This window comes from Acanthochromis polyacanthus, chromosome 7 (assembly GCF_021347895.1).
Source record: "Acanthochromis polyacanthus isolate Apoly-LR-REF ecotype Palm Island chromosome 7, KAUST_Apoly_ChrSc, whole genome shotgun sequence".
NCBI lineage: Eukaryota > Metazoa > Chordata > Actinopteri > Pomacentridae > Acanthochromis > Acanthochromis polyacanthus.
In genome coordinates, this window is record NC_067119.1 from 14,303,968 (window position 1) to 14,329,346 (window position 25,379).

Here is a 25,379-nt window from a genome sequence, read left to right on the forward strand (position 1 = left end):
GGCCTCATATGGTGAAAATCCATTTTTATTGAGTTTTGAGGTTGACGCAAACTTGGAAGTGTAAAATGGAAGCCGTTAAGATACGAAGACGTTTACTTCCGCCGTTCCTCAAGCCTCCCTGAAGCTAGATAACCTTCCGGCTTTACACGGCAGTAAGAATTTTACTGGACTGCTATGTTCCAGCTGACAAACCGCTAGCCTTTTAGCTCAGTCTGTGCCCCCTCACCGCCTACTGCCTCTGAGTCGAGCCGTTCAGAACGAGCAGCTGCCTCACAGTCTGCCAGGTTTATTCATTTTTTTAAGCTGCTTCTGCTAACTCAAACAAAGCACAACAAATATTCGTCTGTTGGCTGCAACGCTGAACACAAGAGTCTTCATGCACTCCCAGCATCTAAGGAACTCCAGATCCAGTAGAGTATTTTAATTTTTGATGGTGAAATCCTCTGTGTAGCTAAAGTTACCATTAGTTTGATCATATGCCCACAGGTCAGAACTATGTAAAAAAACAAAAAAAAGTAATGCTGAAGGCAAATTTAAGACAGTCCGAAACAAAAAAAACCAAGGACTGAGTGTTGCCGTGTTTTCAGGTGACTGTTGATCTGTGTGCTTCTCTCCTGCTCTCTGTGCTCATATATTATGCATTTTAACATAACCAAATTCCCTATATAGCTGTTCTCATTTAGATATTTTTCTGTTTCTGTTGTCAGAAAATGGAACAAGTAAAAAATACTAACTGAATTGCAGCTTGTTAATGCAACATATTTACCGGAACTCCTTTAAGAGCCATTTCCAAACATCGCTAAGATACTGATTTGTTGCCTTGATGCTGTCTGGTAAACTCACCATAAACACAAGTTCAAAACAGCGGCTGTCCTGTGAATTTAGGAGCATTTCCATGTGAAATGAGAAAAATTTAGAAGCTATGGAAAGTCCTGATCTGCCATGTGGTCACCAACAGCAGCCCACTGTCGAACAGGGCTAAACCTCAGGGTTGCAGAGTAACGTTAAAATGAACCATTTCTACAGTGTTTTGACCGAAAAATGAAACCATTCTGGAGAAATGTAAAAGACTTTCATTAATTTGCTTAAAAGGGGCACAATATGTGGCCTTTAAAGGACCCTCCTTCCTGTCAGAGCACAAAAGTTACTTCCAAAAGTTTTCAGTTAATCGAATTTAATTTTGATATATCAAACTTCTTAGCTCCCCACACAGCTGAGAGATTTATCTTTCCGTGCTCTGATTTCAGCTGTTTTTCTTTCTTTTCTTTTCTGTGTTGCATTGGGTATACAGCATCAGCACATTAATATCTTCAATCCTCTTTATTATTTCACTGTTTTTTGTTTTCTTGCTACAAAAACTACTTCATTTGCAGGAAAGTAATGATCCGAGTTGAACGGATATCATCCCCGTAATGCAATAGCGTAGTGTGTGAAGCGGTTACAAGGCGTTCAGTGCACTCACTCCACTGTGCAGCGGTCTTCCCATCTTTAGTGATCTCCCAGCCAAACACAGCATTCACCTTCTTCACCAACTCCGAGCCCAAGTCTTTGATACGACGACCGATTTCGGCAAACACCAGCTCACTCTGAAGGCCTCCGCCCTACACAAAAGGTAGAAATGTAGAAACATTCATCTTAAATCTCATTTGTGGATGTTTCAAAAGCACAAACTAATTTAGTCTAAATCATCAACAGAACTAAAAGGAAACGAGACTTAAAGCTCCATGATGAGGTCTGTTGAGTATTTTCAGACTGACGTACCTGTGAGAGGTTTTCTGGAGAAGCTTCTGAGGCACCATGTAAATCCACGTAGGCTCCAGCGAGCACAACGGCATCAGTCTCCTTCACCTGTACGAAACAGACGAATGCTGATCAGAACAACACATGCAAAACATTCAGGTGGGACCAGAGAGCAGCGCTGAAACGACGGATCAGACTCATTTATCCGGTGAACCATGCTGCTGCTGAGCACTCACTTTGCACTGGATGTGGATTCTGCTGCCTTCCTTCCACATCTCAGTCTGTAGCGACTGACCGGGCATCACCGGCTTCACAAAGCGAACCTGAGCAAGACAGACAGGGATTAAGATAAGAGAGGGTGATGGCGTCAGTGGATCCGTAACTAAGTGGTTTTAGAACATTTAACCACCTGGATTCACCCGATTCCTCAAACTGGGCCAATTTCCTGCTTGTGTTAACCTGATATGTGCCACTGCTTCATGTGTAGATGCAGGCTTTTGAGGTTTTACTTTCACATTCCTGTTTTCAAATCAGCCCACCTGTGTTACTTTTGCAAATTTCATTCACAATTGCCACTTTATGCTCTTCTCCAACAGCCAAGTCATAGTTTACATCCATCTCAGTTCAGACTTGTATGTAGTGAAGATGTTGAGATGTACGAGTTAAATGAGACAAAGAAGAAATAAGAGTCCAGTTTCTTGTATTCATTTACATCTCTGGCCAATAAAGATTTTAAAAACTCGCATATTGTCAGTCAGGCCAGCAAACTCATCGGTTCACCGCAACTCATATCTGTGAGAGGAAAGCTACCCTGATGGCAGAATACCTCTCCCCTTCATCACTCCTTCCAGTTACTGCCATCAGGCAGATGTTACAAAGTCCCAATGACCCGCTAAAACACATACAAGTAAAACTTTATTCCCACTGCAATAACCACCCTGAACTAAATATAATAAGACACTGAGAGCACACATATATATTTATTTCTATCGGCTGCTGTTCTTTTTAACATTTCTTTTAGACATCTACTTTGTCACCTTGTCTTTTCAGTGTTTTTATGTGTTGTGTTTTTATTGTTGGAGCCTGTCAAAGAAGAATTTATGTCATCGTTTGGACAGACAATAAAGTTTATCTATCCATCCATCTATCTAGTGAGTGAACACACTGTTGTAACAATGACAACAGTGTTTTTGTTCATGCAATTTCTCCTCAACGCCCACAGGGAATTTCTTCAAATTCTGTACAAATGTTCATTTGGGCTTGAAAATAAATTGATTAAAACCCGGTGGTCAAAGGTCACTGTAATCTGAAAAAATACATTTTTGGCCATAATATCTGTGCATCAACACAATTTCACACCAATGTGTAATATAACACAATTAGAAAGTGATGACCTTTGAAGTCCAAAAGGTCAATTTCATTTGTTAGATCACGATGTTCTGCAAAAACGCTTCTCTGGTTGTTATTCAAAAGCACAACTCAGGAACTGAAGGGAAACTGGATGTAAACTGCACTGGTTGGTGGAGGCATATATCTGGATGGTTACTCTAGGCCTTGTCCATATGTACATGGATATTATCCAAAGCATAGCTTTTCTAATCTTTTTGACCTTTTGTCCACACAGTTTTAGCTCACTGAAAAGTGAACTTGAAGATATTCAGAAACTGTATTTGCTGTGTTGAAGTGCAGACGGGTAGACTAGAGTTTTGACTTTGCATGGCAGACTCAGAATAAATTTTATTGTTCCGTAGGTTTTCAAATACACTGAATTTGACTTGGTGTTTCTGTGCATAACAGTAAAACAATAAGATGTAGAAAAGAGCACCCACTGACTTTCATTACAATCCACAGAGAAAAACATTTCTAAAAATGTTGCAAGTCAGTAGACAGTAAGTGTTACTAACTCATTCTGAGTTAGTCAGCAGCCAGGATGAGCAAACCTTCATGTCAAGAATCATCACTGGTGATGGGAGGAAGGTCTGCAGCTACCACCAAAAGTAGAAACAGCAGTTCTCAGAGTGGAAGAGCCCACAGGTTCCAAAATCAGACAACAAGCGACAGGTCAGGAGCACATCATCCTCGTTGTTTTCTTCAAGATTTGCATTTTCGTGCACTGGGAATTTAGTTCCCTAGACTCAAACTGTCAAGCCAGAAGTCTACTTGAATGTCCCGAGGGGTTTGAGGAAGAAAAACTCGGCGCAACCTGAACTTTGGCATAACGGCATGTGGGTGGGTCCGTGGTCATACAACAACACGATCGTTACTCCACACCCAACCCAACTAGCTGTGACTGGTAGGATGGGTGAAGTTACGACTTCTTCTGAAGTTACGTGGAAGGCACTCAACTCAGATGGTGCTTGATATATTTACATAACAGTTCTTTCAAGAAGTACTGCGATCACTGTTTTGCTACACAAGGTGACTGCTTCAGTTGGTCAAACTTAAACCAGGTACACTTTTTGAAGTAACTTTTCAATCAGCCCTGGTAGTGTCAGTGCTAACAACTAGAAAAACAGTAAATGTGCAGGTACTCTTTCATTATATTGCAGAACAGAGGTGTCACAATCAGTCAACAATCGATTCCCCGTATTCCTGGATGCTGCCGTGGTCGGTTATCCTACTGGAACCAGGAACAGCTTTTTTCTTTCCAGCACCATCTCATTCGGGTTCTGCTGCCAGGTGTTGGTTTGGCATGCTCTTATCAGCACTTCAACTGAGTGTTTGCATTTTATTATGGAGATTTTTTTGAGAACAAAGGAAAAATACTCGTGTATTTATCTGTAGACTTGGCCCTTTTCTGAAGAATACCTGACTTCCTGTGATGACAGGTCTGGCTTACTTTTCTCAGCACTCATCAGTAAGAGAAAATTAGTAAATGTGACAAACTCTCTTAAATCACTGTTAGAAGAGGTCCTTGTGTGAGAACAAGAGAAAATGTTTGACAGCATATAAATCAAAAGTAACACTCACCTTGATAGCCTTGAATCTGGAGGGGTCATTGTTGGCAAACTGCTTGAGGACGTGTCTCGCAGCGAAGCCGAAGGAGCACAGGCCGTGAAGGATGGGAGCCTTGAAACCTGACCAAAGAGCATTTCTAAGTACAAGCATGTTCAAGTATAAATGAGATCAAAACACATCATTTGACCTAAAATTCCAGGGAGAGATTTAGCCTCGACTAAAATAATTTACAACATTTCCTGACACCCATTAATCCTCAACAGATGTGCAGACTCTCACCTCCCATGGCTGCAAAGCTGGGGTCTATATGAAGAGGGTTCCAGTCTCCACTCAGACGGTACAAGGCCGCCTGGAACCGCAGGGGAGACAGACATTGTTTAGATCTATATCTAATTCATAAATGCCTGAACTTTTCATATACAGATGCGGGATGAAATGAAATTATCATGAAGGCAATAGAGGAGACACCTAAAATAAGAATGTCTTTGAAGTAGTATAGTTGGAGTCATTTAAATCGCTTAAGGGATTTCGTTTTTTTATTCCCCTTTCTTTTTATTTTCTGCTGCATCATACAGTCAGCGTTCTTTTTTGAATGTACGAGACAGTACGAAAACCTTGTTCAACACTTCTGCGGAACATTTTGTCGAGAACTTTATGATTATTTCAGAGGCACAAAACAATATGTCCTATTTTCACCCGCATATTAAGAATGCAGCTGATTTATTCTGCACCAAAACCCACACAGACACACTCACTTGGTCTCTTGTGGTCGAATCAATCACCACAGCATCTGGTGCCCGTTTAGGAGGCGGCACAGAAGCCTGGAGGAATTGAAACACAAATAAAAAAATAACTCAAATATGAGGCAACATTTAGTAATGATGTCTCTTTTCTGTGTATTTCTGGCGAAGCAACTCCAATATGGAAAACATACTTTGGCTTTCTCAGAGGTTCTCTTTCCTCCGAAGTCTCCAGCTCCGACCACAAACACTGAAAACTGGTTGTAGCAAACCAGCTCACTGCCGTTGTAGGTGTGCACTAAAAGTATTCAGAAAAGCAAGGTAATAACAGCACATTTTAAGTCTTGTATATAAAATTCTAAATAAGTAATTGTGTAAATGTCCTGAAGAACATATATATATAGTACACAAATAACGCAAAAAAGTAGACATCACACATCAGATCAGCTCTTGCCAGTTGTATATTCATGTTTAATTCTTCAGAATCAATATTATAGTATTAATATGTAAGCAGCATATGAATGCTCTAATATCTAAAGCAGAGAAGATTTAAACACAATCACACAGTTCCATCCTTTTTCTCTTTTATAGTCAACATGTAAACATCCAGTTTTTATACCATTTTGTGGTTTTTGTCTGTAATTTAACAAAACAGGTAAAGTTGCAGCAACTTTTCAATCCATAATATACACAATTTTTCTTTTACGTAACAGAAAATATCTGTAAAATAATGATACTTTCAGCTGATTTAAATACAATAATATAATAATAATGCACATAATCATTGGTAGTTTAATGCAATAAAATCCATAAGATTTTCCAAAGTGATTGTATCATTTTAATGGAAAATTACATTTGGAAAGACATTTGTGTTCTGGTAAGAAACACTGAATGGAAACAAATTAACAAGGAGACGTGTTGTACCTGCAATAAATGCAGTGCAGTAAAAACTATGACATTTATCTCCTAGTGTAAAGAAAGTTAATATTGAAGGGAAGCATCTCATAAATCAGACTTAATGCACATTTTTAGAAATGTAAAATCTAGCTGCTGTTCCTGCTAAGTAAGAGGTGCTCATTTAACAGTACTAAATACAATAGAATCTATATTCTCACTATTTTTAATCATTAAGAAGCTTTGAGGTGATAATTTGTCACGTTTCAGAATGCTAAAGATACGGGCGTGTAGTGCATGTCGACTACAGAGTGATAAAACCATCGAGTGTCCTTTGCCTGGCAATCAACCCGAATGATATTCAGCTGCCCACGATGCCACGTATCGTCACATTAACTACAAACTGTGAGGAGAACACATGCCAGACACCAATCAGAACAGGAGGCAAGAGCGCCATGAAAACTGAATGTGAAGAAACAATTAGTAACTGTCAAAAGGAATCAAGTCCACTTTACAGTCAGCGTGCTGGCTGATTAATTTCATTAGGCCAATTTAAAGTATAACCAGGCATAAAGACAAATACAGCCGCTTCTGCAGGGCGTTAGTGTGGCGCGCTGTCTTCCCCAGAAATATTTTCATATTCACCCTAACAGAAGCTGATAGCTTATAAAGAAATTTCATAGAATCCCCCTGTGCGAGTGCTCAGGGGAACCACGGGTCCTGTGTTATTTGTCTTTGGTTGGATTAATTATAGATCAGAGTGGCTCTAATATCATCCATCTCTTCGGAATTGTCAAACAAAAATATGAGCCGTTCTCAGTCCATTATTTCAGTCCCTGCAGACACAGACTGTAAATTAACTTTTATTAATTCAGCCTGAGAGGCAACTTTCAGGAAAAGACACATTAAAGCAATAACAATAAATGAATATGGAATAAATACATTATAAAATAAAAGTTGCGTCCCGAAGGATGAAAGAACTCACCATCCAGGAGGATGAGCGCTCCAGAGCCTTTGTCCAACACGTCTGCTATGGTGGCCTCAGAGGTAAGTTTACCTGAAAATGGAGTTGATCCTGAATCATTTTCATTTGTTTTACTTTCTACTTTTATTCAAGTACAGTGAGGATTACTGACATGGTTGTGTAACTCATGATGTTCCATTTAAGTCACAAAGCATCTTTGACTGTCGAAAAAATCCAGTAGGTGATTTATAATAATTTTGAAGTATTTCCACATTACTCGAAGGTTTGTCTTCTTTTTTGATTTGTGCTCAATCTCAATTAATCAATAAGTCAATCAGGAAATGAATCCTCAAAATATTAACTGGTTAATTTCATTTTCAAGAAAAGGAGTCAAACATATAATAGGTACATCCTACTCAATTTAAAGATCTGCCACTTTTCCTTGTTTTACACCATAGTTACCAGAATATTTTGTAGTCTTTCAAAGCTGATCAGCCTCCCCAAAAGAGTGATGTGGGAAATGAATACCATTTTAAAAATATTGTTCGCCTTTGAGAGATCAAGCTAGAAGTTTTGTGTCACTGTCGACTAACGTCTTTGCTTGAAATTTAAAAACAGAAATTCAAAAGCGGAGTCCCAAAGGTTAAAAAAAAAAAAAAAAACTCTTTTACAATGCACTAAACAATTTACAGAGAGCTTCTGGAGTCTTTGAGGATTCCTGAAATATCTTCAAAAACAGCAGTGAGCGCTGTTAAACGACCTTCCGGCTTCCTGATGGATTGTCAGGGATTTATCTCTTTGAAAAACAAAAACCTTCCTCTCTGACTTGAATGTAACGGCAATATAGAAGGCACAAACTGGGTTCAGACTGATCCACATGTAGACTTTACCTCAGTACAGATATGCTATTATAGGATGTATAATCATACAGTTAAATACTGATCATGGCTGAAGATATTAAATGGCCCATTTTATACATAAGATTATTAGATGAATCATAAAAAAGGCCTGAAAGGACTTGCAAAGTTAATCAATTTCTGGTCTAAATTATCTATTAAACTCAGACTGGTCCTGCTTTTATGACATACAGTGACATGAATGCAGATATAACGACTCAGTAAGGCTCCAAAATAGCCTTTAATGCGCTTATTTTAATGCAAAACCTATAGTCATTCCAATAAGTACCACAAACGCAATAAAATGGATGTACTCTATTGCCAGAGAGGAATTACCTGAGGTTGGCAGAGGTTTGTAAAGCTCCAGATACTGCTCTCCGTGCAATACCTGACAGAAAACATTGCACCAGCTGTGATATATAATCACACCAAAGTCTTAAAGCCTCATTAGCATGAGTAATGTGTGTACTGCTACTGCAAATGATACCATATGGATACAAATATGCATGCACATATGCACAGCAAACTCAGCTGCACAGAGCGCACAGGCAGCATCACACACATTGTAGACGCTAACATACATGTTCTCTCACCTGTGTAAAATCTATGTTGAGTCCAGGCACTGAACTCAGGCCGCCCTCCATCATGGCCGCCTGGGAGGGAATGACCCCAAAGGTAGGGAGGCAGCTGAAGTCCTGAGAGCCTTCATACAGGAACCTACATTAAAATGCAAGTGTTAGTGAACTGTGAAAAAAAACATGCTTTCCTAGGAATGGTTCATAGATGAATAAAAACAAAAATAACTGCACAGATGGCCGCACAGGCATGTGTGTTAGCGTGGATGGACTCCAGTGATTTTCCCTCTGAAGCAGGTCAAAGTAAAAGTTATGACTAAAGCAGTGATTATATCTTCTTTTTTTTTTTTTCCTCTGTTCAGTTTCACACAAGTTGGGGAAGCTACAGTCACGAACACATGTAGAAGCTCACCGAAGATGGTCCGGATCCTTGGTGGACATGCCGACGCCCAGCGCATAGAGGATGCACTGGGTGTGGGTGAAGCTGAACGTGGTCGGTGGTAGTTTTTGTCCCACTGCCAAAGACTGAGGGGAGAGAAGAGAAAACGATAAGATATTCTGACATGCAACTTTAGGGTTTGCAGAAAAGTAACAACGCGCTTGTAGTTTAGCTGCACAGCCAAGACAAATGATGAGGTATACAGCCACCCACATACAGTGATTTAATGAATCTTGCAACTGTGTATCCACCAATCAGCCATGAAACTAAAGCCTCCTGCTGCACATTGTGCAGGTTTTAATGTTGTGGATGATCAGAGTAGTTGGAAACATACACAATCTGCAATTTTTCTTTCCTGCCAGAGCCACTTTCTACGTGGTTTCATGTGTTTTCAGGGTGCCAAAAGTACAAAAAGCGATCAAGGTCACACCAAAGTACAGCTGAAATATTTAAAAAGCAGTTTTAACGATAATAATAACCTCAAGGATAGCTTTGCAGTTTTTCAGTTTCCTTGTCAGAATCTACTAAAATGTTTAGTTTTTCTGCAGATAATGAGACTGCACCCGGCCAATTTAAACAAACTAAGTGGATATCCTCCAAAATTAATGTCTTTTCAGTACAAAACTCCCCCTTTTTTGCTGCTAAAACCTCTGCACTGCAGCTGAGCATTGTCTTGGAAACACCGTCTGAAGGAAGACAAAGAAGGAGTTTGTACTAAACATGCTGCTACTTTGGAAAGCTTCCACTCACTCTGTCTAACTTCAAACAAAACGAAGACAGGGCATTTTGTCTTCCATTGCTTACATTGAAGGCGCATTAAGAGGTTTAACATTCAGCATGAAAAGGAGGAACAATTACAACAAGCACAAAAGGTGTTTTACTCTTCATGTTGGCGCCCGATTACTGTTTTAAGAAAGACGTCTTTATTCTTTAATGCATTTTGAGAAAAGATAGACTGAAGGAAAGGAAATAAAAGCCAAAAAATAAGCTGCAAGTAGAAAACACAAATGAGTAAACAACCATCAAAAGGCTACAAAAGCATCTTAGGATGAGAAAATATTAGAAGCTTCTTATCAGCTTAAAGTTGGCCGTACCATGTGTTTGATTAAATCTGTGATCATCAGTCGTCATTAGTTTGAGGACCCGTGTGATCCCGCAGAGTTAAGAGGAATCAGCATTTCAGAAATGTACTCGAGGGCCGGACCAGGCAGAGCTTTGTGAGTGATCAGCACAATTTTAATACGGGTTCCTGATCTTGACTGGTGGCCAATGCAGAGAGGCCAGAAACTGAGCGACGTTCAATTTGAGCTTGCACTTCTGCTAACGAGCAGCCAGGAAACGGGCCGAGGCTCCTGAACGGACCATCACAGTAATCAAGCGTTAATGACACAAAGTCACAAGGACCTTTTAAAGCTCAGTAAAGTGGAGCCCTGAGCTGGACTGTGAATGTTTTAAAAGCTCTCATCAATCCCAGAGCGAGATCGTCCGAAAGGGCTTTCTGATAGTTCAAGACTCAAACTGACCGTTATTTTTACATCACAGCGCTGAAAGAAGCTGGAGAAACCTGCAGCAACAAAACTAATTGAATACCATTTTTTAAATTTTCTACAGTTTAGGCTCATCTACAGTATGTTTGATGTCTTTCTTGATGTCTTTCTTAGTTCTTTAGGTCTTCTTTATAAATATATTTTTGCACAATGTGGTGAGGTCTTTGTTTTAGCGGAGCTGCAGTCAGCACGACTGGGTTACATATTACATCATTATTTGAAGTAGTTTTATTAGGGAAGGAGAAAAAAAGAACAAAACTGTGTGATTTTTGCTGCAGTTCATGCCAGAAGAGCACATTTGTTGGGAGAGTATGAGCTGTAGGTCTGTAGCAGCAGTGACTCATTTCAAATGGGATTTTACCTTCAACAAAAAAAACTGCAATCCTTTTATTTCATATGCACAAGATGGCTATAAAAGTAACTAAAGTAACTAAAGTGTAATATTCTTTGTGCACAAAACAGTCCAAAAATGGCATACTACAATGCTCCTTCCAGCTAAAGAAATAAGAAACAATCTTCTTGGCACAAAACAAACCGCTTGAAGTATAAGAATCCTCCAATGGTGCTAAATTCCCCCAAAAAAACAACCGAGGCCCTCGGGGTCCTCACTGGCAGCTACAGCCCCGTTCCTGAGCTACAGAATTGCTGATTGTTTATTATTGCACTGAAAGCAGCAGTATTAAGGAGTTTGTTTAGAACCTTGACATGACACACAGAAGAGTGCAAACGAAATGAAGCAGTTGAGTCAAACAGAGCAGAAAAATGTGTGAAAAGCCGCGGTTCGGCTGGCTCTTTTATGTCGACCAGTATTAAGTCAGGTGAATGTTGTATTAAAAGATACTCCATAAAGAACCCTATAAACATACATCTGTGGAAACAACAGTCATAGTCGTCCTGCAGTTGCTCTTTTGTCTTATTAACAACCACTGCTAGCCATTGTGCAAAACAATATTGCTCGGCAGAATGGTGTGATTCACATTCTGCATAATATCACCTCTCAGCTGTTGGAGAGTCTCTAGAGGCCAGTTTTTAATTAAAACTGCATTTAAATGTGGATGTGGGAAATATTATGTTTTCAGAACTCTTCCTACATCCCTTTACTGAGGATTTAATGGTATATGCTGTTAGATTAAAGCTGCAGTTGAGGAACCGGTGCAGTGCTGGCTCACGCAGGTGTAAAGTCAATCTACTTTGGAAGATCAAGGAAAGAAAAATCCCTTTATCAAGATGAAATTTAACCCTGAAGTAAAAGAGTTCAGCTTTTGGGGGCATCTTGGTGTTTTAGTGGTTTAATACTAGATGCTGATGAAAAGCCTCGTGTTTCTCTCATCTCGTCTCGTCATTATTGCTGCTTATTTTATTAAAAGTAAAATACATTAAATGTGTTTTTCCTTCCTCCGTCAGGTATTTTAATATACAGCTTTGTTAACTGAAATTAAGGCTGAAAACTGTTACAATTAATTCACTATCCATTATTCTGACAGGTATTTTCATGATTGATTTGTTAACCAGTTTAACAATAAAATGTCAGTTATCAATATAGTTAAACTTCCCGTTGACTGACTAAAAGCACACTTTATAATTCCCTGACTAATAATGAGCCAGTAGTTTGATTATATACAACCAGCATTTCCAGCTATAAAGCCTTCCTTCTTTGAGTGTCTGGGAAATGTTGGCTCAGCTTAGATCAGTTTATGGATTTTGAATAGCATTATTGCTTTATACAAAAAGCCGTTTCTGATATTTTCTCCATCCCATTTAGAAAGCAACACAGAAACACCTCTGTGTTCAATGCAACACAGCACAATGCCACCACAGCTACTGCGTGTGTAATTACAGTTGAGTCATTGCCTCTGTAAAACACAAACCCAACATTAAAACCTTGTTGTTTCTGAGATTTGCTGCAAATACCTAATGTAACATATAACCATTTTTAGAACTGTTAGCTGAGCAGTTGTAGAGGTGCAGGAGATTAAATAATAAAAGCAAAGCAGCAGAGAGCGGCATAACTTAAGCAATACGTGCTCCAGAAACCGTGACAAGGACAGAAAAACGAATGCATCTGAAAGAGCCTGTGTGTGTGTGTGTGTGTGTGTGTGTGTGTATAGAGCTGCATGAATACAAAAAACACACGTGCGCGGCACACACACACGGAGCACAAATCCAAGTCGGATGAGGACACAATGGTGATGTTTGTCTTGAGGCTACAGTGTGACTCCGTTCCAAATCTCCAGTCCAGACCATGCACACACTAACACACACTCACACACAGGAGAGGACAGTGATACCCGGGAGTGAGCGTAAATCATTTAACATTTTAAGTACTGGATCATGATATTATAGCTCTGCAGATGCCTGACAGGCTGTAGAAGAAGGGGTTTTTCGTGCAGATAGTCACAGTTCAACACACTTCATCCTTGCACTATTGCCACATTTTCTTTGTGTTATATTGCAAATTATAGTTGGTTTATTACATTTTACATTTACTTTTTGGGTCCAGTATTAAGATTGAAATTGGTGTCTTTTGCACTGTGAGGTTAATATTTGCATAAATGAGTTTAAATGTAGCGAAAACACATGTATTGCATATTTGTAGAAATTTGTCAGCTTTTCACATTTCTACTTTAGATCATATGGTGTAAACTGCAACTATGGCTATAAGATGGTCCAGCAGTGAATCATTTTTAGATCTTTGAGCAGTATATTACACCTTGGACGATTAATGTGGCATTTTTCTGATTATCTGTGTTGGTATTATTATTGATTGATTATTGATAAATGAAATGCACCACTTCAGGTCCTGATGCAGACAGCTCTGTCTGGCTCTAGGCACTCTGTGGTCTCACAGTCCCTCGAAGTAGATACTTTGTTGCCACATACACAGGAAATCAGCTACCTCATCACAGTGGCTAAGGCTACGCTATATGGGCTAGCAGCTTAAGTTAGTAAGGCAGCTACCCAAATTGAGTCTGGAAATCAGTAATTAAAATGCTTAAGATACAGACTTACCAGGCAGTACTATATTTAGAAAGCTCCATGATGGATTAAACAAGAAATTCATTTGTATAAACCTCCATCCTCTAATTGTGATGATTCAGATGGTATGCTAAAGAAGAAATTTCAATACAATTCGGAATAATGTTCTTAAGTATCTGCACAATAAGATCTGTCATCTGCTTGAATGATATACATATTACTGTCAACGTAGTTAGATTTTTGCAGAGACAGTGGCCGTCTCTACGATAACTATTTCATGCAATGTACTTCTACTTGTGGCTCGATGTTTTATTTAAGCAGTTCAGCCATAAGTGAGCTGTAACTAGTTCGCTTTGTGGGATCCAGTGATAGGGAACACAGTAAAGTGAAGGAGCACCTATCCAGGGAGTCTTCACCGCTACACTGTTGTGCTCCGACATCTTTTGTACATCGAGTTTTAAGAGCTAATGTGAGCAGACACTTGTCATATTTACAGGAGACATCAAAGCACTTATGTATGTTGTCGAGTTTTGCTGAGAAGGTTCTCATCATCCCTGAGTAAATACAGTGTGGCGGCATTAAAAAGTCATGAGTTGTCATGTTTGAAACACTCACTTTACAGCTGTGCACTTTCAGGAGTCATCGCCGAGCAACCATTAAAAACATGTCCTCAGTTGGAGGAATTACGAGGTATTAGCAAATGAGGTGGATAAAAACAGGGATGGACATTAAGTACCACTGATAAAAATGAGGTTAAGAACTAGCTGGGTAACTACACAAATCTGAGAGGTCATGTTTAATTTGCTCTGGCAGAATGCACCTGAGCACCCTCCCATTCAAAATGATTTACACCCGTTTTTGCCCATGCCAGTCCTATCACAACCATGTTCTTCATTATAGAGCGGGTTTGATGCTTTCACTGTAAACAGGGGCAACAGTGGAGGCACCTTTGTAAACAACCAAGACAGTTTTAAAGAAGAACGGAAAGTTGTATTTTCTCTAAAAGAGGAATAAACAGCTGCAATAAAGCTTTCACTTTATGAGAAAGCCATAATGCATACATTTCATCGCTCCGACTGGTTGTTAGGTCTCTCCTAATTAAAAATTAACAGATATTTGAGACTAATGTGCACTTGTGTGTTTGTTTGGTGATAGTAGGTTAGTTCAGAACTGCAGAGGCCACAGAGTAATGCAGGATAAAGAAAAAAACAACAAAAGAAGGACAGTATGTCAGAGATAAGTAAGATGCAGTATGTGAGAGAATGACAGTGAAATGTGTTAATAAAACCCTTTTTAAGGCCTTAAAATGCCATATAGAATGAAATGTATTCTTGTTTCATGTGACACAAGTATTTATTCACACATTTTCAATACTCCTAGCAGCAGAAGTCACCAGCCATCCTAACAACAATTAACTGCAATAACGCAAGTTAAACCCAGATAGCAAGAGAAAATGTTCATTTAAAAATGATTAGTTAATTAATTTTTTTTCAGTTGAATATCAATGTTGTCACAGCCCTCGTCTCACTATATGCAAATGCTCCAAAGCAATTCCACTCATTATTGTTTTGACTGAAGCTGCATCCTTGCTATAGACGATTATGACTAATTACAGAAATGTAAACAAGCAAAGAGTTATTTCCTCCTGTAGCAGAATGATAGTGGATGAAGTCATTACATATGACAGAATGAGCTGGCTAAGTGAGACAAAGTTTTTGCTAAAACCTGCCCACAACATTTAGTTATTGTAGGTAACTGTGCTGACTGACGCTTCCCAAAAGCCCACAATTGGACACAATGGATTTTCTTATATTACAGTAAACAGCAGGCAAGAGAAAACCATTATAAAGACAAATAAACTCATTGATTTTTAACACTGTTCAAGATCTGCAACCAATCTATTGATTTCTGTCTGAGAAAAAGCAACAATAGCCGTTTACACTTACAGGATTAATCCCTGATGCCGACGCTGGTGAAGCTGCAGCCGCTGTCGAGTTCGCACCAACGTCCCTGACTCCATTCTAGACAGCACGCTCACTATTGACTGCAGAGATCTACAGAAAGGGGAGAGAGAAAGAGATTGAATGATTCAGTGCCATTGTTAAATCAAAGGAATTTAAAATCCTCAGACTATGCAGAAACACAGAGTTAGTCACACATATTGTATGAAAGATTCAACTTGTATGAACAATCTAATTGACCATGAACCCATCAGTCCTAACTATCCTTCATATGCGGTTTAACTAATCCAGGTTAGCACTTTGGTAGTCAGATAAAATTATCCTGGTAACTCTCCACTAAGGATCGACTGAGGTTTTTTTTTGTTAGTTTGTTTTTGTTAAGGCCAATACCGATGCTGACAGTAATTAAGAAAGGCCAATAACCAACATTTGGAACAGATATACACTGGTGGTAATGTTATATAATGGCTATTTCCATTAATAAGGGTGACTATAACTGAATATGTAAAATAGAAATAGGAGTGATTAAACTGGGACGCTCTCCTGTGTTTAACTGAAACTGATCAGTTTGAGTCCATCTACTGTTCTTCTCTATTTTGTAAGATTCCATCGTTACGTTACTTTTATTTACTACTAATGTCCATATCTTGAAGCATTATCATATATTGTTTTCCAGACTCCGTTTCCAGATAATCTATGGCTGCCTTCTTAGTCACTAGCTGTTAGCATAGCCTTAGCCACTTTGAGAGGAGCAAATTCCCTGGTTTGTGGCAACAGCTTGTGTTTCTTATTCAGTTTTTGCAGTGTTTGCTTGAGAGATATTTCTGAGACCACAGAGTGACGACAGTGAGAGAGGACGACGCATCAGACCTGAAGTAGCACCTTTAATTCAAGAGTAATTGGTCAATAAGAATAACGATACTGATGTGGAAAAAAAGCTAAATATCGGCCATGATAATCGGCCAGGCTGATTGTCGATCTATCCCTACAAGTTCATTTCATTAAAAAAAAAAATGGAGAGTTAAATTGTCATCTCAGACAACAGTGCGCTCACATTTTGAAGTGAAGAAAGTATGAGTAGAGAGCTGAAACTGTGTTTGCTGGCACTGAACTATTGCAAAAGCTGAAGAAACTATATTACTTAAAGTAAGAGAGATAGACGACAAATTATTGTCTTAGTTTCTTCGATAAAAACAAGAAGTTCAGCGGTGATCTTTAGAACCTGAGTGCAACCTCAGTGGGTGTAGGCTAAGCTAGCTGCTGCCATGGGCTGCATATTTTGCATACAGGCATGAGGCTGGTATCAATAATCGCTTTTAGCTCTTGGCAATAAAATGAATAAGCAGAATTTAAAAAAAAAATCAAATATTTCATTAAATATATTGCGAGTATATACAACCAATAATATAGTGTTTATACTAATAATGTCGATACACTCACATTTTTGCATTTTCAGAGCATGTTATTTTATTGCTCTAATGCTGTGTCATTGCCATTAACTATAATAACATGTTAGTACATGTTAATGATTTATCAATTATGTGAATTCTTTCAACTAACATCGTACGACTAATATTCCTCAACTGATGTATAATTTAAAGTCACATGCAGTATCTAACAATTGTTCATGTATGAGTTTCACTGTAGAAAAAAAGGAATCATCCAGATAACTATGATTAAACTTGCACTTTAGCGGGAATGAGCGCAAGGATTTTTTGCTCCAGAAGATTTCTAATCTCAAGTTAAAAGGATTTAAGTAAAGTTAAATTAAATTCCACTGAGATGATAACACACAGCATGACTTTAAATTTAACACCAACTGATCAAGGAGCAGCTTTAAAATGGATGGACGTGACATCCATATTAGGGAAGAATAAGACAGTTCTCTATTCCAAAATTAGTTGTTTACGTACGTTAGACTTTGAGTCCACACTGTGTGTTTTCAGTTTGCCTAAAAACAGTGTAAATATATCCACCCAGGTGGCACAAGCCCAGAATACCAACAGAATCAGAGAGAGGGAGCTCGGAAAGACCACAACTACACATAGCTGTCAGTGAGTAGCAGACAGATACAGAACAGATGTAGCAACAAGTCTCAGTAATAAGCTACAAATGAGGAGGCACTACAAAGCCATGCTAATGAGAACAGCTAGCACCCTGTGGGACTGCCACCCCATTCAGTTAATGTTAACACCACCGCCCTCTCTTCAAACGTACTTCTGAGAGCATGAGAGGGTGGAGGAGGCGGAGAGAAACAACAGTCACCATTTGTCACCCACTTGTTTGCATGAGACTTTTCGGACGTGTTCATACTCGATATCATATTCACCTTGGCTTCTTTTCTCCACCATCTGGTCTTGTTACCACACTTACTGTAAATACAGACTAGCTGAGAGTAAAAAGGGCTCATTTGGCTGAAAACCGAATTCATAATTCAGAAGGTTCACACTCTCACAAAAGCTCACTCAGACAGTGTGACTACATGATGACTACACCGGCCATGTGCTTTTTGAGGAATCTGAAGGGCAAATCTTTGCAGTTGAGCTCTCCAAAGGTGGATCAAAAAGAACAGACAGGCAATGATGACAAAGTTAAGAGGTCTTATTATACAGCTCATGACTGCAAGTGTGAAAGATCTTGTGGGTCTCTAGACTAGCTCATAAACCCCCAGACTTGAGGTGGCCCTTACTACATCCCTGAAAAAAAACGAGAGAAAAAGATGACAAAAATGCAAGTAAAGAGGAGGCATCCAAAGAGAAGGAAGAAACCCAGTAAGTCTATTCTGATTACAAAGACTCAAAAGAATTGCCAGAACTACGACTAGAACCAAAACTGGTTGCGGTATCTGCAGCCAGATCCAGAGCAGCCAGTTGATTGTGCCGACTGCATGTCACCAATACCAGATCCATTAACATACTAATGTGTCATAAACCTTAAAGGAAGTACTAAGATAAAATGGAGTGATAACTATGATACAGAAATATGCTGATAATGAAAGACATATTTTAATGAAATGCAACATAAATTAGACCTAAACATTGGTCAGCGAACCTGATCACGAGCACATCATGAGTTCGATCACACCATCTGAGACTCCAGGTAGCCAAACTAGTGATGATCTAATAATGCAGGATATTCATACAGGGAGAGCTAAAAGAGCATAAAAAAACCAAGGTTTTAGACTATCTAGACACACTGTCACTCTGAAGACAGGAGATTGAAGCTAAGAATACCAACAAAAGAAGAATTCAAGCACCAGTCATCTAAAAAGATGACTAAGTGGCAACGGCAGCACGACTGGTCTGTTGACAAGTAAACTCCGGCACCATACTGAGATGAAGGGACTCCATCAGCACTTGAAGATTCTTTTAGACTTAATGATGCAGCTTCAAGAACTAATATCAACAATGTTAGAAATCTTTGGACTAATTCTTTATTCAGTCACACCACAACACATCCAAGGCGGTTATAGAATAATCAGATTAGATAAAAACAGGGAAAGACCATTTTAACTGTTTATTGAATCAAATTTCCAGGCTGTTCCTGTTCGCTTTTGCAAACATTAAATTTAGCACATTTTGTGCATTACTTGATGAGTTTATACCTGAGGCCTTTAGTTAAAATAATTTGCTACCGATTCAGTGTCCTTAAAAGACACTTTCATGTCTGTTACAGATACCAGCTGAACTTTGTTAGTCTGTGAGTGTAAGGGATAAAGATATTAAGTGGTTAGAAAAGAGTGACCTGAGGCAGGATATTTGGCCACGGATCAGTGAGCAGACAGGATGAGAGCTGCAGAGTTAGCGTCAGGACAAAACTCTAGAATAGCTCTAGATGCACAGATGTTCAACTCCCACACTCTTCATCCACAAGTAAATATTAGTATGTGAATTGGAAAGGACACAAACTCAACTCTCCTTTTGTCTCACTTTCTGGTGCTGTCTAAGATGACTATGGCCTGTCAACATGGACAAATTAAGACATCACATCGATGCCAAATGTCTGTATAGAAGGACTGTCCACTATTCATACTATTACTTGATCCTGGAAAATTTGGGTTTTATGTCTGCTTGGGAGAATAAATCTGTGGTGAACTGTAAACTTTCATGATTAAAGAGTTGTATTTTTATAATTGCATTATTAGACAAATAAGAAAGATAAACTTAGATTAAAAAAAATAAAGAATCCTAATGTAAAAGGTAGACCCTCCAGAAAAACGTGGGCTAAAATCCTTGATTATGCAAATAAATATGCGGGGTTTTTATGCCATTTTATGCGGGGAAGTTGCGAAAAGTTGTAAAGTATGCAAATAGTTGTGAAATATGCAAAAATATACGCGATTCACCTGCCATCTGGCCGCAGAGGGATGTGTCCTCTAATCAGACACTGGGACTGCTGAGGGGTTACTGGACTGACAGCCTGTGCTCTGGGAGGGGGAGAAGCTCACAGCAGCACCTGCTGCTTGTTGAGGACAGTAGCTGCAGAATGATCAGAGTTTTCCTGTCAGTCTCCAAAATGGCAGAAAAAGTCGCTAGATTTGTGGCTAGTCGCTTTTGACAAAAAAGTGGCTAGGACGCTTTGGAAAGTCGCTAGATTTAGCGAAAAAGTCGCTAAGTTGGCAACACTGGCGCCGCGCTCCGCATCAGCTCATGCTTCTAGCGTGTGTGTGTGTGAATGCGTGAACTGATGACGTCAGGCCGGGCGTCACATAAAAACTCACTCACAACTCCATTTATATTGGTTATAATTTTCTCATTTTATGCGTAAATTGTGAAATCAAGCGGGACTCGCATATTTCTCCTGTTTTTTCATGGAAATGTGAGATTCTTGCGGGAATTATGCGCTGTTTTGAGGGGATTATGCGGCCTTTTGGGAAATAATTGACCCCCGCATAATCAGCGGCATTTTGGTGATTAATGCGGGAATTCAAGCGATCGCATAATCGCATTTTTCAGGAGGGTCTAAAAAGGACAGATTCTGCTTTCCTCGTTTAGATCAGATTTTTAAAATTTAACTTCCGTTGGAGCAAAAGCATGTTTCAAAGCTTAAATTACATCCAACATCTCTAACAAGTATCCTAGTAAGTTTCCTAGAAGTTGGCCAGTGAGGATACGAGTGAGCAGGAAGAAGGAAAGATTTTAGGAAAAGAACAGTTATTGGCTGGACAAACTTCCTTTGCCTCATCGTTTGTTTTATGGTGAAAATCTCGTTCTAGTAATAGGCTCAGACAAGCCAATCTGTCCACTTCACTGTGAGGATTTAACAAGGCTCTTGTACTGAAGTGCCTGAGTAACAGCTCCAAAAAAGCTCATAAGTATTTCCTAATTGAAGAAAAACCCTTGACAATTTTACTTTTTTCTTCTGTTAGCAATCCAGTACTGTACACACACTATCGCGTAAAAACAGCTGGAATTAACGACACCATCCACTTCATTAACAAACCCAATTGTGTAGTTTTCCATTTGAATATAATTTTGGAAATTGGTGTCTAGAGGAATACATAAAAACTCTTTATTTCAGACAGTAACAAAATAAAATCTTTGATTCTCTTTACTTTTTACACAATTAAACAATTGGCACATTTTCTGCTGAGTCCAAAATTGGATTTGACACATTATTTAAATATCAAATACACTGAAATTAAAGGTTTTTTCAAGAGCATACCAGCCAAAGTTAGAAAATGTAATGAAAACCATTATTTTTTTTATTACATCACACCGAGTAAATATTTTGCAGCAGTGTAAAACTACAATTTCTAATGCCAAAATTAAAATAATGTGCCCTGGAACTGAATAAGCAGTAGAAATGTGATTGATGGATAAAAAATTAAAATGTGTTTAATTAACCACGCCTGACTTACACGTCAGCGGGGTTACTGCATTCGCTTCGGTATCTGGCTGGCTGGGTAAGTATGTATGTGTGTATGTCTGTTCAGATATCTGGGCGTGGTTCTGCCATCTACTGAGGGCTGGTCTAGTTCATCTAAGTGTTTGCTCAACTTTACTGCATTATAACTAGCAGTAGCGTCAGTGTTTGACATAAGTTTGATGCTACTGAAACTTACTAAAAGAGTACAGATAATCTTATTTTTTAGTGTGTAACATTTCCTGCCTGCAATCAGACCTACAAAACATTACATAACTGACAGTACTGTCTACAGCTGGACTTTGCTGAACTTAACAGTTTGCTATTAACAGCTTCAGGGCATTCTGTGAGGAAACTGAATTCAGTGTTGTTGTTTTTTTACACTTTTCAGATACACAGTTTGCTGAGTTACTAGCTACAGGAGGCAGGTACTGTTCAGAAGCTAGGGATCTGTTTCACAACTAAAATCCTTTCAAACATGAAAGATAAGTCAGTATTAGGAGCACCAAGGAGCTGGCTTATTTCAGACCAAAGGGCTAACTGTGTAGCCAGGCAATGATCTGCATTTTGAATCATTTTGACTCAACAAAGAATGAGTCAAACAAGTGTGAAACGGTGATCTGGATACTAATGGAGAAAATCTGTGGGAATAAAGCTGTGTGGTTACCGCTTTGAAGAGAAATGATCATGTTCACAATGAATAAATAAATGACCATTCACAGCAACAGGCATGGCGATGAATTAATATATTTTACGCTTTCATAAAGATACAGCTCTCTCAACGGCAAAGAATACTGACCTGACATCTACCGTATGGTTCTTATGTACATGCGTAAAGGTGTATGTGGACACTATGTCATGCATGCACCAATATACAGTTGTGCTCATAAGTTTACATATCCTGGCAGAATTTGTAAAACATGCTCTATTCTTTAATGAAAACACGAATGATTAGAGCAAATACAATTGCATGACAATAAATAGCTTTGTCTGAACACCAGCCCTAAATGAAAAAATGTTTCCATTAACAAACATATTTGCTAAAAAATAAAGGACAATATTTCACAAATTTGGCCAGGGTATGTAAACTTATGAGCACAACTGTATGTACTTTGTAGGCTACTGTGTGTGTATTTGGGGCAGTGCATTGCTGACCTTGTACAGTAGCTGGCTTAGTGGCATCTGTAAAGTCACAGATTTTGTCCCACTGGTCCCTGACAGCCTCAGGGGTCATGGACTTGTTCTTTTTTCTCACAATCTGACCCCGAGAACGCTCCCAGCGCACTGCACATGTGGACACAGAAAAAAAGGGGGTCATTGCATGGTGAAGCTCACACACATACAGTACCAGTGAACTAGGTGCTATGGAGGATCATAAATGCATACAGACATTTCCTCGGGAAGCATACACAGTACTCACATTTACCAATCCAGCCTGCACCAACCTGAAAAAAAAAAAGTGTCATTATAGAAACTGAATGCATTAGTGGTATGTTATTGTTCTAAATAACAAATGAAAAAGAATGCAGAACTACATGAGAATGTGTTTTTTCTCTCTCTGTACCTCAAACAGTCCTCCATTTTCTTGGCATTGCTCATGACAGAGCCAGAGGACCAGAGGAGCAGCAAACTCAGGCTTCAGAGATGCCACAAGATCTAAATAAAACAAAGCATACACAAGCACAATCGAGATGCTTTTTATTGGATTGCATCTACATCTGTCTTACAACTGCACTAAAGGCAAGAGGAGTGCTTCTGCTTCAGTGTCTGTTCTTGGTTGTTAGTGTATTATTAAAATGGTGCTGTGTCTGTCTAATTTGCTCACTCTGAAAATACTTGAAGTACAAGCTCTAGGTTTTTAGACAAACTTCGAGCATTTGTCCTCTGGCTGCATAGCTAGCAGGCATGGATACAAGCTTATGTTTATTTTGAAATACTTTTAGGACTTAAATGGAGAAAACACACTCTTTGTTTTTCTACGTATCTTACGATATGTTAAAATATACATTATGTGTACGATGATCCGACATGCTCTGAAATCATGCCCCCGATTTATCCATATACTTCAGTCATGTCGCAGTGCTTTCATTACATATTGCCATCTGTCTGTGTGCTTAAATTATATAATCTCCTGCTGGACAAATAGCAAAAACACTGACTGACAGTATATGAATCAATAAACAACTACTTCTGAATGCATGACAAAAGTGGTCAAAATCAGTTTAAGGTAATCTAAAATAAAACATTTATGAAATAAAATCTCCAAATTGTTGGATGAATATTCATAAAAGCTGAAAACAAGTTGGAGGAGTCATAAGCATGTACTACTAGGTAGCTAAGAAACAGATTCCTGAACTTGCTGGAATGAAGTCAGCAATATGGCGCAAGCTTTTAATTTTCTGTATGAAGCATTTAGGATTTAACACGAGGCACCATATGTGTGCTGAAAATATCTGTACCCTGGTGGTAAAAAAAAAAAAAAAAGATGCCGTTCTGCTTCGGTGCACTCATCTCAGTTTAAATGAATTCTGTTGTTTGTTTTAAAGAAAAGTCTGAGTCAGTGAAAGCCAACATATGGAACCAAGTAATTTACTAAGGTGAGGCCATCCTGTGACAGTTGGCGCAGCGCAGTGTGACAGATGCTACTGTGGACCAGCACGGCAGGGCAACAAAACCATTCCTTTAATTTGCCACTTAATACCCATGTCAAAAGAGCTGTCCTTACAGAGCATGCACGACATGCTAATGATTCGCAGACATTTACAAATACCGGGTTTGGTGGCTCAGAAAAACATTCACAGTCTATATAGGGTTATAAGAGCCTTGAAAACACTGCAGTCAATGGAAAAAAGTAAAAAATCATTTTCTAAGTCACCATAAAAGATGTTATTTTGGTTTGCATAGAGTGGCCTTTGTTTATGAGGTGCTCTGAGCTACATCTCAATGTGTTCACTGTAGGTATTCAGGGCTGTGTGACCTTCAAACGCAACAAACACTTTCAACAAAAAAAATATAAATGTTGCATGAGTAAAGTAACATTTTCGTGAACATTTGGAAGCACTGCTAACAGCTACAGTAAAATAAGGAGGCCAGAGTCGCCTGTTTTAATCAAAGGCTGACACATTAAAACTTTTAAAGCACTTACAGGGTGCACGATTTCATCATGGCTGTTGGAACAGCAAAGAAAACACAGCTCTTGAATATTAGATGACAAATTTGCATGTCAAACGGGAGAGCTGTTGCCTCAAATTTTGTAAATCAACATTACATGAGCATTACATTATGCGGCTGCCACGAAAGACATCCATTTGCCCATTGTGGCCTGTCCAATAAGAATGTGTGCACCCATATATCAAACAGAGCACCACAATATGCATTATATAGACCAACTGCAGCCAATGTGTGTGCTTTAATCTCTCTACTTACCTGGGGGCATGACAGTCTCCGTGAGGCGTGACCCAGCAACAGGAGCGATGGTGTTGCAGTGAATGTTGTACTTGCGTCCCTCGATCGCCAAGGTGTTACCCAGACCCAGCATGCCCAGCTTGGCAGCGCTGTAGTTAGCCTGGCCGAAGTTACCATAGATACCTGCGGCTGAAGCCGTCATGATGATTCTGGCCACAGACCACCCAAGGCAACATGTCAGTGTTAACACAAAGTGACAGGCATCGCTATGGAGTAACAGGAGGCATGGACGGCCCACACACACACACACACACACACACACACACACACACACACACACACACACACACACACATACAATCTCACACAGTTCTCATGTATGCATAGACACACTGGAGTATGCATATGTAAGCATCTAG

The 25,379-nt window shown here is 39.1% G+C and overlaps 1 protein-coding gene across 1 annotated transcript in view; it reads right to left on the reverse strand.

Annotated features, from left to right (window-relative positions):
- LOC110949949 (peroxisomal multifunctional enzyme type 2) overlaps positions 1–25,379 on the reverse strand; it is a 32,320-nt gene that overhangs the window by 2,942 nt on the left and 3,999 nt on the right. Inside the window, 17 exon segments of the mRNA XM_051950935.1 lie at positions 1,463–1,601; positions 1,762–1,848; positions 1,977–2,063; positions 4,711–4,817; positions 4,978–5,047; positions 5,454–5,519; positions 5,633–5,736; positions 7,318–7,389; positions 8,529–8,580; positions 8,786–8,909; positions 9,180–9,292; positions 15,676–15,740; positions 15,743–15,783; positions 22,707–22,839; positions 22,976–23,000; positions 23,120–23,211; positions 24,982–25,169. Of these exon segments, the coding sequence (XP_051806895.1) occupies positions 1,463–1,601; positions 1,762–1,848; positions 1,977–2,063; positions 4,711–4,817; positions 4,978–5,047; positions 5,454–5,519; positions 5,633–5,736; positions 7,318–7,389; positions 8,529–8,580; positions 8,786–8,909; positions 9,180–9,292; positions 15,676–15,740; positions 15,743–15,783; positions 22,707–22,839; positions 22,976–23,000; positions 23,120–23,211; positions 24,982–25,169 (1,565 nt within the window).